General features: G+C 34.6%; 2 protein-coding genes across 2 annotated transcripts; both read right to left on the bottom strand.

Moving 5' to 3' along the window:
• Positions 1–72: 72 nt before the first annotated feature.
• On the bottom strand, positions 73–9,504 carry LOC105219021 (uncharacterized). The gene is made up of 9 exons (XM_054225439.1): positions 9,310–9,504; positions 7,822–8,134; positions 7,548–7,698; positions 6,751–7,490; positions 6,223–6,683; positions 3,013–3,289; positions 1,780–1,930; positions 675–1,408; positions 73–611 (listed from the first exon to the last, which is right to left on the bottom strand). The coding sequence occupies exons 1-9, from the start codon at positions 9,357–9,359 to the stop codon at positions 165–167; spliced, it is 3,324 nt and encodes a 1,107-aa protein (XP_054081414.1). The 5' UTR covers positions 9,360–9,504; the 3' UTR covers positions 73–164.
• Positions 9,505–14,409: 4,905 nt separating this feature from the next.
• LOC114804833 (esterase B1-like) lies at positions 14,410–17,505 on the bottom strand. Its single transcript, XM_054235939.1, has 5 exons — positions 17,306–17,505; positions 16,246–16,558; positions 15,972–16,122; positions 15,175–15,914; positions 14,410–15,107 (listed from the first exon to the last, which is right to left on the bottom strand). Exons 1-5 carry the CDS (start codon positions 17,353–17,355, stop codon positions 14,646–14,648), a joined length of 1,716 nt encoding a protein of 571 aa, XP_054091914.1. The 5' UTR covers positions 17,356–17,505; the 3' UTR covers positions 14,410–14,645.
• Positions 17,506–17,710: the final 205 nt, after the last annotated feature.

Raw genomic sequence — 17,710 nt, 5'->3', positions numbered from 1 at the left:
GAACCACTGGATCTAGTATTTTCGAATTTTCGATGGAGAAGATCCGACGCCGACTTTTTAATAAAAAATTGGTTAACAACAAATTTTTTAATTACATATTTATTCAATCTTACATATATAGATTCAATGTAAAAACTAAAAACAATACTGTATCCACAACTTCGTTACTCTTCTGCCACCTCATAGAGACTATCCCATACTTGTAGTTTATGTATCTCCGGCAATTCGATCACTTTTAAATCCTCACTTACATTCAGACAGTGCAGCTTACCATCTGCTTGCAGCGGCGTCCATTTATTACCATCCAGATTATCACAATTTGGGTCAGAGTTTGCCGCAAACGAAGTCCAAATATCGATTTTTCGCTGAATAGTGCGAAATTCAAGCGTATCTTTATCCAGCTTCCAAGCGAAATTTCCGTAAAACAAATACGAGTGATCATCCACATGTGAAACGCCGCGTATGTCCTTACCGCAATAGCCGATACGCTGATGATTAAAGTCGGGCGAGTCGAAATCGAAACGATACAGATAGGTGGGAGCGCGTGCATGACGCAAACGCGCCTTTATGGTGCGTAATATGGGATGCCAGAATACCTTGTATGAAGCGTACTAGAAATAAATTGAGTGAGTTTAGAAATAAAGTAATAAATATATGCCGTTACTCAAATTCACCTCGCAATAGTTGAGCAAATGCTCCATTTGCAATTCCTTCTCGGCAAAATGTGTTTCGCGCAATTTCGCTGCCAATTCCCTTTGTTTTTGTAAATCATGCTTCTGCTTCAACTCCAACGGTAACATATGTTGATGGTTTTCATTTAATTCGTGTAAAAGAAACGGTGCCATATGTACACGCGCAAACATTAAGAGGCCCTCAAAAGAAGTGCCACTAATTATGACGGGTATATCATTACCCCAAGCCTCGGCAAACATAGCAGTTGGTTGTTTGGGTATAATGCAAGTCTCCGATGCATATGGTTCAACAACCGGGCCAAATGTGAATAAGCAATCATCCATATTCTCCTCTTTGGTAAGCAAGTAGGGACGTATTATATCGGCTGCGGGTAATTGTTGCAAGTACTCGAGTACATTGCGGTCATTGTTATCGCCAGTGTAGCCATTAGCCTGTGCTAAACGTTGTGGCAAATTCTTTAGCGGCGACATTGCCCACGGACAGAGTACGGTACCAGACATTAGTATCGCTTTGTGAAAGAGGCCTTCCGCCAGTGGTGAGAGCATCATAAAATGTGTGGACGCAGAACCGGCGCTCTCACCGAAAAGTGTTATATTATTTGGATCGCCATTGAAATTCTTTATGTTTTCTTTAACCCATTGCAATCCAAGCAGTTGATCTTTCAGACCGGCATTGCCCGGGGTGCCAACAGCAGGATCATGCAAGCTGAGAAAGCCTGTAAATAACTCAAAAAAAGTAATTTTGTTTCGTTGAAATGAAACAGTTTAGATAAGAGCCAATCCACATTTTTATTCTATATTATAATCAACTCAACAGCTAAGTTGATATTCTACTTTTTGAGTACTGAACTGAAGTACTGATTTTTGTTTAACTTGTTTGTTTCGCTCGATTATCAAGTTGTATTTATATAGATAACATCTATACGAACAACAAGTAAGAAGAAGAAATAATGAAATTAATTGATGTAATGTTATTTCAATTTATATTGACTATTTCCGCTGCAACTAGATATTCCAATAAAATGCACAATAACTGCAGTGTGTATATATTCTTATGTATGTATACTTTTCGTTATTGAATGCTCACCTAACGGTCCAAGTCTGTAGGCAATTGTGACTAGTATAACATCCTTCATCATAAAATAATCGGGGCCATGCAGATCCCGTGTCGGATCACCTTTTTCGAAGCCACCACCGAAAAGAAAGATCATAACCGGTAGCGGTTTATCAGATTTGAGCTAAAAAACAAAGACACATTTTGATTTCACAAATAGGTCGGTAATTAAAAATTATATATATTTTCTAAGCCTCCAAATAGCTTTAAATAAAGTGTGGACGATGACAACATCCGATTAGACGAGTCTTGGGATTTTCGAGAGAAAAGTTTTGCGCAAGATTTATGGTCTTCCAAACATTGGCAACGGCGAATATCGCAGACGATGGAACGATGAGTGCGATGTATATCTATTATATATTGATAATCGAGCGACATGGTCCAGCGAATAAGAAGACAGCGGACGGTTCCCGCTGGAGGAAGCCGAGGAAGAGGACGACCTCCACTCCGTTGGAAGGACCAAGTGGAAAGTGACCCGACTTCACTTGGTGTTTCCAGGTGGCGCCAAAAAGAAAAAGGAGGAACGAGTGGCGCACTCTGGTGGATTCGGCTATAATCGCTTAAAGCGATTCTTACGCCAAAAATATATATAAAGTGTGCTCCAAACAAAATGAGCTGTTAAATCACATACAAGTCATATACAATTTTCTGTTCTGCTCCAGCGATGAATCTTCAACCCTAGGCATTATCACTTGAATGCCGAGAGAGTAACATTTTGGTGAGAATTTCGGAGAGATATGCCTTTGATGAACTATGAATAAAAAATATATGACTTGCAGAGACTAGGTGAGACTTTGATGAGAGTTTTGGAAATACTTTTATCTTCGAAAATAATGTTGGAAACTCTTTCTCTATCAGCTGTGAATATTATACTGGCATAATAACCGGTTTTTTAAATAAAAATGTTTGTAATCATTTCTGTCGATCTCTGGTTTCAGCATTATGACAAAGCCTATAGTACAGACTACACAATCTATTAATCAAGTTCAATAATCACTGATATTTTTTATCACTGATAACGATTATGTCACTTGGCTATCTCGCAAGGTGAATTATCGTTGTTTGACTAATTTTTAGCGAGATATGTTTATAAACCGTTACGTCAAATGGGATTTCGAAATTCATCTTTATGAGTCTTTTATAGTTTTTAGGTGATATATTAAAAAAATTATTTGCCTATAATTTTTTACATTATCAACTACTTACCTTCTTCGCATAGATATTCAGATATAAACAATCCTCATTGCCTTCGATTTCATTTGTACGAGGATTCTTTTGCATTGGTTTTTCAGCCTTTTGCGTACAATCCAACACACCTTTCCACGGTGTCGCCGCAACGGGTGCCTTAAAGCGCAACGCACCTAGTGGCGGCTGTGCGAAAGGTATGCGCTCAAAACTGTAGTAAGTGTCATCGTAAATGGATGTGTTGTATTGACCTCTAACAATGCCTAGCGTGGTTTGCGCAAACACTTCTATCGCTGAGCTGATTTGAACAAATACATGCAAAAGAATAATATATTAATTATATTTTGCACCGGTGCTTATTGACTAAAATAAAATAATTAGCTATTTAACGTACTTGCCCGTCATAATTGCACCGTGAACAAACAAAAAAATCCCCTTGTCGATTGAACGTATTTGATTACTATTCGATATCTTTTATTTATACTCGTAATTATTTTCCTACTACGCTTATGTAGATATATTTATATGTATATGTAGATAACTCATACGCCTTTTACTTTTTTTGTATTATTTATCACTCGTAGTTTTGTTATCTAATTACAGTGTTGTTGTGGTCGACCAACTGACTTGTCTAAAGTGAAACCGTACGCTATGAAACACAATGAGCAACTGTTCTCCAATACCATTCAAACAACCATTGCATAGTGGGTTAGATTTGTGATTGAGTGCAGTTGATGAGCACGTTTATTAGAATTTTATTTTTGTTTTGCTATCTCTTTCAGCTGCAGTAGCCTGTTGCGCTGATGCGATGTGAGTTGCGTACACTTGGCTTAATATGTTTGTATGTAACATAACTATGTTTTTTATCACGCGATCAGTGAGAGGGAGAGCAATACAATTGGAGAGTGAGAAGTTCGTAGAGAGCATAATGCACCATAAGTGAGTGTATGCGCACAGGTATTCTAAAAAAATCAATGGATCCGTTGTATCAGTTTCTGCAGTCTCTTTTGCTTTTATCTTGCAGTTTTGAAAAATGAGCGCGGGAGAAAAGAGAGATAAAAAGTTGTTAGACAGTATATAAAATACAAACTACTACTAGTACTGAGTGCAAGTGAACAGGTATTCTGTAGATTTCATTTAAGCTGTGCACTTTTATAAACTTTTTTAATTGAATCTATCGTTGCACCAGATGAAAAATGCGCTCTCAATAACAATTTGGTAGGTGTGTACAGCGTAGTTCCTTGTGCTGCCATTTGAGTTGCAGTAAATTAATTTTTAACAGTTTAATGACATCAGCTGTTGCAAGTAAAACGTCATCTTGTGACCGAAGTTTATTCAGTACATCTCTATATAAAAAAATCGCTCTATATACATATTATACAAATACAGTGGAACTTCCATAACTCGAACATCTATAACTCAAAGATCTCCATAACTCGAACTTTTGAATTGACAACAGCGTTTAGAAATCAAATGTCATACAAATTTCCTTCCAAAAATCAAACTTGCTTAACTCGAAGGTCTCCATAACTCAAACTCTTAAATTGGCAAAAGAAGTAAAATTGCATACAAATTTCGTTCCATAAGACTTTTCGACCAGAGCATAATACAAAATTTAAAATTTTACTATCGAGGCAGAGTTTTAAAAGAGTCCCTCTATATCGTATGAAGGCGAACAAAAAATATGATATTACACTTATAGATTTCATAAATCGTGTGACAAAGGCATGAGATGCAGACGTCAAGAGCCATACAATAGCAAAGTGCAACCAAAAAAATTCAGAATATGTGATTTAATGTATTTAAATAAAACTTTTTGCGAAGTAATTAACTAAAACTGTGTGTAAATCTATATTTTACAACTTTTCGAAAAATAGTATATTTTAATTAAAATTCTATTACTCGAAGTCTCTCTAACTCGAAGTATTTTTGTGGATTATAGTGATTCGAGTTAGAGAAGTTTCACTGTATTATTGTAACACTAAATACCAAGTTTGATCAAGCAGTTTGAGCTCAGTTTGGATCGTGCTTTGTCTTTTTTAACTCTTCAGTTAGATAAATAAACCTGAAGACTAAATTTTGCTGAAAAGTGATTATTTAATATTGCTTCAAAGAATAATATCACAATTATTTTTTCGTAATATAGAAAATTGTGTAAAATATCGTATTTGTAAATATTTTAAACAATTACTTAATTTTTTTGTTTTTTAAATTCCTAGCAGAGTTTTGTTTTGTAAATCCCATTATATATAAATATCCGCAAAACTTTAAAATTCGCTTTGCCGAAATCGTTGTTTCTGTATATGTGGAACCTATCGAAACTGTCCTAAGCCTATAAACCCCAAATAAAATTATATCAGCTACCAGTGGCGGATCCAGAAAAAATTTTTTGGGGGAGATTTTACAAAAAGTTTTATTACTCAACATATTTTTAATATAGCAGTTCACTCGCGATAATTCAGTTATTAGAGGACACGTGTTTTGTTTTGTGTATTTCTCCCAAAGTATGACGCTAAAAAAGCTCTCGAGAAATATTTTCTTTTTATGAAAGGGTTTGTTCAGAACAAAATATCCTTGCAGAGGTGAAAATGTGGAAACAGCGAACTTCAGGGAAGTATTTTCGGAATGCTCTCGAAGCTTTAGAAGCAGTGCACAAAACGTCTTTTGGAAATGTTTTTTAAGATTTTACGCATATTTGCGTTATTGCTTGTTTCAAGAGTATCACCGGAAAGAAGTTTTTCAAGTTTAAAGAGAATTAAAACCTATTTACAAAATACGACAGGTCAAGATAGGCTTAATGGACTAGCATCAATGAAAATGCATAGGGATATTGATCTGTCAGTTGATTAAATACTAGAAAAATTATTTCAAAAACCAAGGAAAATATAACACGGAAAGTGAGATCCCGTGTAATCCTCAATTTATCACTGAGCTTCAGCGATACTACTTGTACAAATGTAGAGAAAGTTCGAATTATATGAATAACAACAAAAATATTGTAACTTATTATAATTGCATATAATTTGATGTGATTTTTTTTATCAATAACCTCATTCCAAACCCATATCAACAAACATATATTTTTCTCTGAGTTTAGGGGGCGTTTTAACACTAAAAACCCCCGTGGATGCGCCACTGTCAGCTACTAATTTAAAGAATTAAGGTTAATAAAAGTTGAAAAGGTTAAACCCCAAGAACTTAATAGCTTAAGTGGTATAAAGAACTCCCAATTAGAATAAATTATCATTTCCAAACAGGCTTATCCATGTCTTCAGATGTTTGTGCGGTACAGTCATGAATTCGACTTCTTCGTCAATATTTAGGCATTTCGGTTGCGTATTTTCTACATCTTTTGCTTCGACTGGTTGCCATTGAATCGGTTCAATTTCAGTACAATTTGGATTACCAGTTGCAGCAAATGCCGTCCACATACCAATCATGCGTTGAATTGTTTTGAATTCACCACTTGTGGGAGGTAATTTGCATGCACTTGCATTGTAGAATATATAAGAGAGCTCATCGGCATGACATACACCGCGTGCATAGCGTCCAGAATGCAAAGTGCGAGAGTGATTGAAATGTGGTGAATCGAAGGCGAAACGATAAAGATAAGTGGGCATATGTGACGCGTATGCAGATCGAGCTAAGAGAGTGCGTTGTATGTCAACTAAAAAATGTCTGTAACCCAAAAGCTGTAAACAGAAGTGAATAGAAGACTCAATTGTGGGTTATTAAATAAATTGCTGCTTTATATATTACCTCTAAGTATTGATACAGATGTTTACTATATTGTGGTTCCACAGGACCAAAGTGTGCTTCTCTAAGACGTAAACCCAACTCTTTGCATTTCTGCATATCACACTCTTGTTTTACAATTTTTGGTAGAACTGCCACACAGTCACCGAGTTCATCTACTAAATGTGATTTCTTCACAGTTTCATAGTGATGCAATATACCTTCATCGGCTGTGAAACCTATCAGTAATGGGATCTCATTGCTCCATGTTGTTATGAGTAGATCCTTAAACGGTTTTGTTAGCAAACCGAGTTCGCTTTCATATGGTTCTACCACTGGCGTGAAAGGGAAAAATACGCGTTCATCCCTTTCATGTGGTTGTCTCAGCTCGTTCTCAACTCGTATTAATTTTGAAGCGCTCACATTTGATAGGTATGACAATACATCTTTGTCGATATTTTCACCTCTGTAACCCAGTTCGGCGGCCAGCAAATAAGCGCGATTTTTGGGTTCTTGTTCGACCCATGAGCAAAGCGCTGTGCCTGATTGTAATATAGCTTTATGGAAAAGATCTTGCGCTTTCGGAGCAAGCATTAGTAAATGCGTAGAAGCGGCACCGGCACTTTCGCCAAACATTGTAACATTGTTGAGGTCACCATTGAAGCTGGTGATGTTCTCCTGAATCCAGCGTAATGCGAGTAATTGATCCTTTAAACCTGCATTACCCGGTACGTGTAGATCGGGATCGGATAGTGATAGGAAGCCTAAATATATTTTATTGATCAAGTTTGTGTAAAGACTAAATTGAGAGAAATACTAACCTAAAGCACCTAGTCTATAGTTGACACTCACCAACACGATGTCTCTCTCCATGAAATAATCGGGCGCATAAATATCTCTCGAAGCTTCACCAAAACGAAAGCCACCGCCATAGATCCAAACCATTACCGGTAAAGGCTTATCAGATTTTAACTGTAACGATTTAATAAATCAAATTAAATAATTTTGACAAGATTTAACAATTTGTTTTTGTAGAAGCAACTGAACTTTTGAAGAAGAAGCTACATAGTTGGTAGTGCTCGAAAGCTCTGTTACCTGTTTAACGTATACATTCAAATACAAGCAATCCTCCGAGCCTTGTGTGATACCGAGCACGAAATGTTTTTGCAATGGCACATTTCCTGAGCTGGTGCAATCGCGCACTCCTGTCCAGGGATCTGGTGATTGTGGGGCTCGAAAGCGTAATTCACCGATAGGTGGTTTAGCATATGGTACGCCTTCAAAAGCATAAAAATTGTGGTTGTAGATGGTTTTCCGTCTAACACCCCTAACTTGACCATATTTAGTGTGTACGACAGTCGTTTCATTGGTTGTTGCCTGATATTGTTGTATGCGATGGGCCACCATTCTGCGAAGTTGATTATCGTTATTTACAACGAAAATTAGTAAACATAATAGAGAATGGATATAATCTTCAATGAGATTAATGAATTTTGCATCAATTTTCGAATAGCTTAGATATATTTTGAAATGTAACTATCTGTCATCTTTAAGGTTATTAAATTAGTATATTATCTTATCTTAATCGCATAATATTTATAATATATGATTTATTGTAATGCAACTTTGTGTAATATTAGTTGGATATTGCTTTGCAAGCTTTAATAATTGTCCTTGTATTTCATCGGATTCTCTGAGCAAGTCTTGAAAAAAAGGATTCATAAAATTTATATGAGGTATTCTTAGGATATTCAGGAGATTCTTTAGAATTTTACCGTAATACTGGAAATAAAATCAAGTTTTAGATGGAATACTTAGCAGTATGATATGTTAGGTTGTAGATTCTTGTTAATATTTAATACATCAGTACTGAAACTGAAGACATTATTACTTTAGTAATCTTTCCAAATGTTACTTAAGCGAGCTTTTGCTAAGTAATGGTAAATAATGTTAATTTATCCAGTAACGTGTCATATTTATAGCTACTAATGATGATTGATAATGCTAAAACTAGTAAGAGATAATCATAAGTTTAAGCAGTTTGCAACGAACTAGGAGATTGTATTACGGTATATTTCATATATTTCTAACACTAATAACAAAATAATTGATTCTGAAACGATGAACAACAAGTTGAACAACCATTGAAAATTAATACAGCGTATCGAACGTACGTCGTAATTAATGTCAATATTTATGCATATATATTTTGATATCATGCTTAAGATTCGTTACATATTATTATAAACAGTATGTTTTTTACATTTTGATTAAAACAATTTATACACATAACTACCATTATAAATGCTATTAGTTGACGAGAATGTTGTCAAAGTAATAAGATAATTTAAGTAGTTTTCTATTTTTTATTGTCAAAACTTGCACTTTGTTCACATATTTCACTCGACAAAGTTGCTGATTTCATTCAATTGTGCTCTATTTTCTAGAGTGTGACTTTGTAATAAATTTAATTAATTTACTTTTTCATACTTTTATTTTTTATTTAATTTTAATTATAATATTTTTCATTCATAAAATATTATGCATTACTTCTTTATGATAAATTATTTTCTAATCACATACTTTACACCCATTTGCAACAAACTGATAAACGGCACGTTGATATCGACCATTTCACTGTGATCATAATTATAATTCAATAATTTAAAAATATACAAATCAACACTGGAGAAAGGCGTTCTTTATTTTATAAATATTTCGAAATATTTTCGTATTGAAAAATTGTGTTCACTGTTAGTCAACAGTCGAGCGGGAACTGAATAGTATTCTAGTATATGAAAGTTGACGATTTGTGGTTTTCTTATCAGCATATAAATATGTAAGTATGTTTCTATAAATGATTATATGTACTCACGGATACTCGGATTAACAAGCAGTAGCTTTGATCACCAAGTGTAATTGCACTATGAACTTAATTGTATGTGTGCATATTAATGTATACATTTTAAGTACCCAATGCAGTCAGAGTACTTGAGCGCTTGTAGCAATCTTATTAATTTTATACCCTGTACATGAAATCACTCGGCTTTTGAAACATTTTACTTAAAAGTATGTGGATTCAAAGCGAAAACAACTAAAGAAAATACGGGAAACAGTTCTTTTTTCAAATGAAAGTTTCGAAAGAAGAAAAAAGGGAAAATCGCTCAACTTTGTAAGGTAATTTACGATAATATACATTACGTTATATACATTTTGTTGGGGGAAAACAGGAAATAACTTCCTGAGTAAAAATATATATATCTTTTCCTGCCTACACGTATGATACAAATACTTTTGTAGATTTGCAATCAAAAGAAGCAATCTAAAGCTAATAAAGTAAGTTCTAAAGCTTGTTTTTAAAGTGAGGGGTATATGCAATTTGATTATACTTTTACAAACAATTTTTACTGCATGTTTAAAATGCGTCAAAATTTGTATATTTTTGTGTGTGAAAAATTAACTTAATATAAGTGCTCCAATTCAGACAACTTTAAAAATAATAAAAGTCGAAATCATCGAAAGGCTTAATAGTATTCATACTGATGAATCAGTTTCCTACCCTGTATTTCTAAAATATTTGAAAACATATTACTACATATCAAAGATGACACATTTTCTTTTTGAAAATTATGTTATACCAATGTATTAAAATATTTGGGTTTCGTGCAAAACATCTTGAATTAGGGAATCGAATAAAAAGCGAACAAATAGAATAATCAATAGAAATCAAAAAAGCATTCGAAACAGATAGTACTTGCCAGCTCTATTTCTAGATGTAGCACGGGCGTTCGATAAAGTGTGTCATAAAGGTCTGTTAGGCAGGTCATCCACAGTCGAATTTGTTTCCTACTTACCTACTTAGTGTCGTCTCATCGAATGTTGACATCGTCCACGCTTCTGCACCATAAAGGAGTTCGAGAATAATACGCGACTTGTAGAGTTTGATTTTGGTTCTTCCAGAGAAGGGTTTACTTTTCAATTGCCTACTCAGTCCAAAGTAGCACTTGTTGGTAAGGGTTGATTCTGCGCTGGATTTCGAGGCTGTTTGAAAGGTATACGAAATTATCTATGACTTCAGAAGATTGTACATTCTCTATTTAGCTCTGAAGATCGTATTATTTTTTCAGGAACCGGTTAAATAAATCACACGATAGTGAGTCACCTTGTCTGAAACATTCATTCAAACTCATTAGGTATCGATCGACTCGGAGGTCCTTATCGATCCTGGCGGAGATTTTGGCGTTGCTCAATGTTAGCTTACACAGCCATATTAGTTTTGCGGTGATACCAAATTCAGATATAACGGCATGAAGGTAGCTCCTTTTGTGCTGTCGAACAACTTTATAATCGAAGAAATGGTGGTGTGTGTCAATCCTCTTTTCACGGGTCTTCTCCAAGATTTGGCGCATGGTGAATATCTGGTCAATTGTGGATTTTCCAGTTTATTGACGGTGGGTTTAGTTTTTCACACATTACGATCAATGGAACCTTATATGCGATATTTAGGAGGCTTTTGTTATGGTAAGTGGAAGAAATCGTAGGGTCTCCCTTTTTATGGATTGCCTTCGCCCGACCTGCAAAGAAGCTGAGGTATGCACCTTATATATTCTTTGTCGTCATATTTGAATAGCTCGGCCGGCAATCCATCGGGCCCCACCTTAATGTTAGGTATGAACAAGTAAGGAAGGGTTAAGGGTGTAACCGAACATTTTATACTCTCGCAATTTATTTATTGAACCTTATTAATATTATATAATACACAATTTGACCCACATATTCGTCATAGGTCCTCATGTTCTATATATGGGGCCTTGAAAACCGATTTCGGCGATTTTTAGAATGGGGCTGCCACACTATAAACGTAGTATTTATGCAAAGCTCTGTTCCTATATCTTCACGAGTGCTTATTTTATATATTGTAAAGTAAACGATTCAGATCGTCTTCAAAGTTCTGGTATATAGGAAGTAGGCGTGGTTGTGAAGCGATTTGGCCTATTTTCACAACATATAATTGGGATGTAAGGAAACTACTACAAACCAAGTTTCATTGAAATCGGTCGAGTAGTTCCTGAGATATGGTTTTTGACCCAGAAGTGGGCGACGCCACGCCCATTTTCCATTTTGTAAAAAAAATCTGAGTGCAGCTTCCATCTGCCATGTGCGTCGGATCATAACCACACACACCTCCCATACAAAAGTTAGGTTGAAAATTACTAAAAGTGGGTTAACTCATTAACGAAAAACGTCAGAAACACTAAATTTCACATTAGGAATGGCAGATGAAAGCTGCACTCAGATTGTTTTACAAAATGGAAAATGTGCGTGGCGTCGCCCACTTATGGTTTAAAACCCATATCTCAGGAACTACTCGACCGATTTCAATGAAACTTGGTTTGTAATAGTTTCCTTACATCCCAATGATATGTTGTGAAAATAGGCCAAATCGCTTTACAACCACGCCTACTTCCTATATACCAGAACTTTGAAGACAATCTGAATCGTTTACTTTACAATATATAAAGCAAGTACTAGTGAAGATATCGGTGCAGAACTTTGCACAAATACTATGTTAATAGTGTGGCAGCCCCATTCTAAAAATCGCCGAAATCGGACCATAGGTTTTTAAGGCCCCATATATCGAACACGAGGACCTCGGTGCTTCTAACCTAATATTATGGTTTCCAACTTTCAATGGACTTTATACAATATATATGAGGAATATGTGGGTCAAATTGTGTATAATATAATATAAATAAAGTTAAATATATAAATTGCGAGAGTATAAAATGTTCGGTTACTCCCGTACTTAGCCCTTCCTTACTTGTTGTTTTGTTTTAATAAATTTTTGTTTTGTTAAGGGTAAAATATGGGTTTTTTGTAAAAGTCGCCTCACAGGCGAAGATTACCATTAAAGAGCAAAAAAATATGTTTACCATTCTAGGGTTAAATTCCATCTTATTCCTTCACTTTATTATATGTATATATGTACATAAGAAACCAATGAAGATAGCGAACTAAAACTTTGCAGAATACTGTATATGATCTGTGGCATCACTTGAAATATTTTTCTTATAATAGTGTGACTCTGTACCAGAAATGTTAAAAATCGGGTCATAACTTCCCCTAGCTCTCATAAAGCTAATTATAGTATTTTCAAAAATACGATGGGCTTAATAGCTTATAAATCGGTTAATATGTGAAACATCTTATCCAAATGAAGTGAACATATAATCTTAGATATACTGTATGTTGGTGATGAAAATGAGTGAAATCGGTTCAGGAATTATCTCAGCCTATATAATATATATGAGGATTTTCGTTTTTATATTGGACTTTATGCCGAATATGTGAGTCAAATTGTTTGTTATATTAATAATATTAAATAAATAAATTGCGAGAGTATAAAATGTTCGGTGACACCCGAATTTAGCCCTTCCTTACTTGTTTCGAATATCTTTATGAAATTTTCAGTGTTGAAAAGTTAATCGCTTTAGGTATTTAGAATTTATAGTTTTAGCATGTTTGCCTTTAAGAAAGTGGTAAAAATTGCGGTAGCATGGAAATTAAAGAATTTCCACCTCAGCGCTTTATTACCCATAATTCCGTATAAAACCAGAGCTAAGGAACATAAAATGGCAGCAAATCGTAGCTGAGAGAATATACTTGACAAATAAACTAAATCTTAATTTAATGCATTTTTTGAAAAAATTATCAGGAAAATTCTAAAATTTAATTTCTTTATTTTTTATTGCTAGTCTAAAACCTCACTTGTTCTCTTGAAAAATGTAAACAATGGATTTTAAGCTCAACTGACCACATACTGAGCGTAACCTCTAACCTGACTTCACTCTTAAAAAAACTCCAGCCACTACCTCTGTCAAAGGTCAATGACCTCAGCCAAAATGTAAACAAACCCCAGCCAAAGGTCAATGACCTCATCCAAAATGTAAACAAACCTTTGCTCGAGGTCAATGACCTTTGGCTGGGTCATTGACCTTTGACAGGGGCAATGGCTGGGATTTGTTGATTTGCAGTGGCTTTTTTACATTTTTGTTGAGGTCATTGACCGTTGGCTGGTGTTTGTTTATATTTTGGTTGAGGTAATTGACCTTTGGCTGGGGTTTGTTTACATTTTGGTTGAGGTCATTGACCTTTTGCTAGCGTTTGTTTACATTTTAACTGAGATCATCGACCTTTGGCTGGGGTTTGTTTACATTTTGGTTGACCTTTTGCTAGGGTTTGTTTACATTTTGGCTGAGGGGAAAGACCTTTGGCAGGTTTTTTTATTTTTGCATGTGATTTTATACTTGAAAGGGTCACTTGAGGTCCAGTTTGTGTACTTTTGCGACATTGTATATCAGAATAATTTGTATTTTGAAGCTGAAGATTGAAGTGGGATTGAACTTGTGCTTTATACTAGTAAGATAAGATAAGATTTGCGTTATTTCTATAGTGTATTCTCTCAGTTATAATTTACCACCATTTTAAGACTCGTATGTTTATTTTTATTTAAACTATATTCTAAAAAATGAAAATAATAAGCTTCTCAACAGTAAAAATTTGAATAGTTAATTTCTGCTTAGGAAGAATAATGAAATAAAGAAACTAATTCTGAAAATTGTAAGCTAAATCAAAGTAGAATTAGTGAAATAGGATATACATATTTCAAAGAAACATATCACAATAATTTTTAAATATTTAGAAATTTATTAATGGTGAAAAATGTTTGTTAAATTTTTCCTTATTGTTTGATAAAACCCGTTATATTCTAATGCTACGAAAGCTCAAAATTCTTCTTCTAGAATACACTAATCCATGTAGAACGTTTTAAACCTTTAGTTAAGACTAACACTATTAACCCTAATAACATTATATCAATCCAAAAGCTTAATATCCTCCATAATATGAAAAATACACAATTAGAATAAATTATCATTCGTAAACAGACGTATCCATGTCTTCAGATGCTTGTGTGGAAAAGTGATGAATTCGAGTTTCTCGCCAATATTAAGGCATTTCGGTTGTGCGTTTTCCACATCATTTGTTTCAACTGGTTGCCATTGGATCGGTTCAATTTCAGTACAATTTGGGTTACCCGTTGCAGCAAATGCTGTCCACATACCAATCATGCGTTGAATTGTTTTGAATTCACCACAATTGGAGGGCAATTTGTAGGCGTTCGCATTGTAGAATATATAAGAGAGGTCGTCGGCATGACATACACCACGAATGCAGTATCCAGAGTTCAAAGTGCGAGAGTGATTAAAGTGTGGTGAATCGAAGGCGAAACGATAAAGATAAGTGGGCATATGTGACGCGTATGCAGATCGAGCTAAGAGAGTGCGTTGTATGTCAACTAAAAAATGTCTGTAACCCAAAAGCTGTAAACAGAAGTGATTAGAAGATTCAATTGTGGGTTATTAAATAAATTGCTGCTTTATATATTACCTCTAAGTATTGATACAGATGTTTACTATATTGTGGTTCCACAGGACCAAAGTGTGCTTCTCTAAGACGTAAACCCAACTCTTTGCATTTCTGCATATCACACTCTTGTTTTACAATTTTCGGTAGAACTGCCACACAGTCACCGAGTTCATTAACTAAATGTGGATTTTTCACAGTTTCATAGTGATGCAATATACCTTCATCGGCTGTGAAACCTATCAGTAATGGGATCTCATTGCTCCATGTTGTTATGAGTAGATCCTTAAACGGTTTTGTTAGCAAACCGAGTTCGCTTTCATATGGTTCTACCACTGGCGTGAAAGGGAAAAATACGCGTTCATCCCTTTCATGTGGTTGTCTCAGCTCATTCTCAACTCGTATTAATTTTGAAGCGCTCACATTTGATAGGTATGACAATACATCTTTGTCGATATTTTCACCTCTGTAACCCAGTTCGGCGGCCAGCAAATAAGCGCGATTTTTGGGTTCTTGTTCGACCCATGAGCAAAGCGCTGTGCCTGATTGTAATATAGCTTTATGGAAAAGATCTTGCGCTTTCGGAGCAAGCATTAGTAAATGCGTAGAAGCGGCACCGGCACTTTCGCCAAACATTGTAACATTGTTGAGGTCACCATTGAAGCTGGTGATGTTCTCCTGAATCCAGCGTAATGCGAGTAATTGATCCTTTAAACCTGTATTACCCGGTACGTGTAGATCGGGATCGGATAGTGATAGGAAGCCTAAATATATTTTATTGATCAAGTTTGTGTAAAGACTAAATTGAGAGAAATACTAACCTAAAGCACCTAGTCTATAGTTGACACTCACCAACACGATGTCTCTCTCCATGAAATAATCGGGCGCATAAATATCTCTCGAAGCTTCACCAAAACGAAAGCCACCGCCATAGATCCAAACCATTACCGGTAAAGGCTTATCAGATTTTAACTGTAACGATTTAATAAATCAAATTAAATAATTTTGACAAGATTTAACAATTTGTTTTTGTAGAAGCAACTGAACTTTTGAAGAAAAAGCTACATAGTTGGTAGTGCTCGAAAGCTCTGTTACCTGTTTAACGTATATATTCAAATACAAGCAATCCTCCGAGCCTTGTATGATACCGAGCACGAAATGTTTTTGCAATGGCACATTTCCTGAGCTGGTGCAATCGCGCACTCCTGTCCAGGGATCTGGTGATTGTGGGGCTCGAAAGCGTAATTCACCGATAGGTGGTTTAGCATATGGTACGCCTTCAAAAGCATAAAAATTGTGGTTGTAGATGGTTTTCCGTTTAACACCCTTAACTTGACCATATTTGGTGTGTACGACAGTCGTTTCATTGGTTGTTGCCTGATATTGTTGTATGCGATGGGCCACCATTCTGCGAAGTTTTTTGCCATTATTTACATGGAAATTTAGTAAACACAATTATATTTTAAGGTTATATAATTCGTATATTATCTTATCTTAGTATTATATTAATGTAATGAAACTTTTAACGTAAGTTATATATATACATAAAAAGTATATATATTTTTACCAGATTCCTATACTCTCCAGAATTATGGAGCATCTATTACGGTTTATTTCGTATATTTCTAAAAAACAATAGATAATCGATTCTGAAAGCAAGAGCAACAATTTTTTTCCATTGAAAGTTAATACACCGTATCGGATGTACGGTATAATTAACGTAAATATTTATAATACATATATATATATTTTGATAGCACGCGTAAGATTCGTTTTATATTACTGTGAGCTGTTTGTTGTATTACATCTTGCTTCACATAAATAATTTATGCACATAACTACTATTATAAATGCTATTAGTTTTACGAGAATGTTGTCAAAGTAGTAAGAGAATTTAAGCAGTTTTATGTTTTATTTTTTTGTTAAAACTTGTACTTTGTTCACATGTTTCACTCGACAATGTTGCTTATTTCATTCAAATGCAATATTGTATTGTATATCTGCGTACTCTATTTTCCAGAGAGTGACTTTGTAAGATATTTAATTATTTTACTTTTTAATACTTTTTTTTAAATTTAATTTTAATAATCAAATTTTTCATGCATAACATATTATGCATTACTTCTTTTTGATAAATTATTTTCTAATCACATACTTTACACCCATTTGCAACAAACTGATAAACGGCAAGTTGATATCGACCATTTTCACGTCACTTGTGATTATAATTATAACTCAATTATTTAAAAATACACAAATCAATACTGGAGAAAAGCTATCTTTATTTTATAAATATTTCGTAATATTTTCGAATTGAAAGGAATGTGTTCACTGTTAGTCAACAGTCGAGCGGTAACTGAATAGTATTCTAGTATGTGAAAGTCGACGATTTGTGATTTCGTTATCATCATATAAATATGTAAGTAAGTAAGTAAATGTTTCTATAAATGATTATATGTACTTACATCTACTCATGGAGAGTCAGATTATTAAGATCACTAAGTTTAATTGCACTATGAACTTAATTGTATGCGTACATATCCAATGCAGTCTGAATCTG

The sequence above is a fragment of the Zeugodacus cucurbitae genome, chromosome 2 (assembly GCF_028554725.1).
Source record: "Zeugodacus cucurbitae isolate PBARC_wt_2022May chromosome 2, idZeuCucr1.2, whole genome shotgun sequence".
Lineage (NCBI taxonomy): Eukaryota > Metazoa > Arthropoda > Insecta > Diptera > Tephritidae > Zeugodacus > Zeugodacus cucurbitae.
The sequence above is the reverse complement of the archived record's forward strand: the minus strand, read 5'-3'. Positions and strand labels throughout refer to the sequence as shown.

Coding starts and splice junctions, on each gene's coding strand:
- LOC114804833 (XM_054235939.1), bottom strand. CDS start 17,355: ATGGTCGATATCAACTTGCCGTTTATCAGTTTGTTGCAAATGGGTGTA. Junction 16,559..17,305: donor TTGTTGCAAATGGGTGTAAA/GTATGTGATTAG, acceptor AAAACTTCGCAG/AATGGTGGCCCATCGCATAC. Junction 15,108..15,174: donor ATCTGTATCAATACTTAGAG/GTAATATATAAA, acceptor TTCTGTTTACAG/CTTTTGGGTTACAGACATTT.
- LOC105219021 (XM_054225439.1), bottom strand. CDS start 9,359: ATGGTCGATATCAACGTGCCGTTTATCAGTTTGTTGCAAATGGGTGTA. Junction 7,491..7,547: donor CTATAGACTAGGTGCTTTAG/GTTAGTATTTCT, acceptor AAATATATTTAG/GCTTCCTATCACTATCCGAT. Junction 3,290..6,222: donor GGAAATGATAATTTATTCTA/ATTGGGAGTTCT, acceptor TGTTCAAATCAG/CTCAGCGATAGAAGTGTTTG.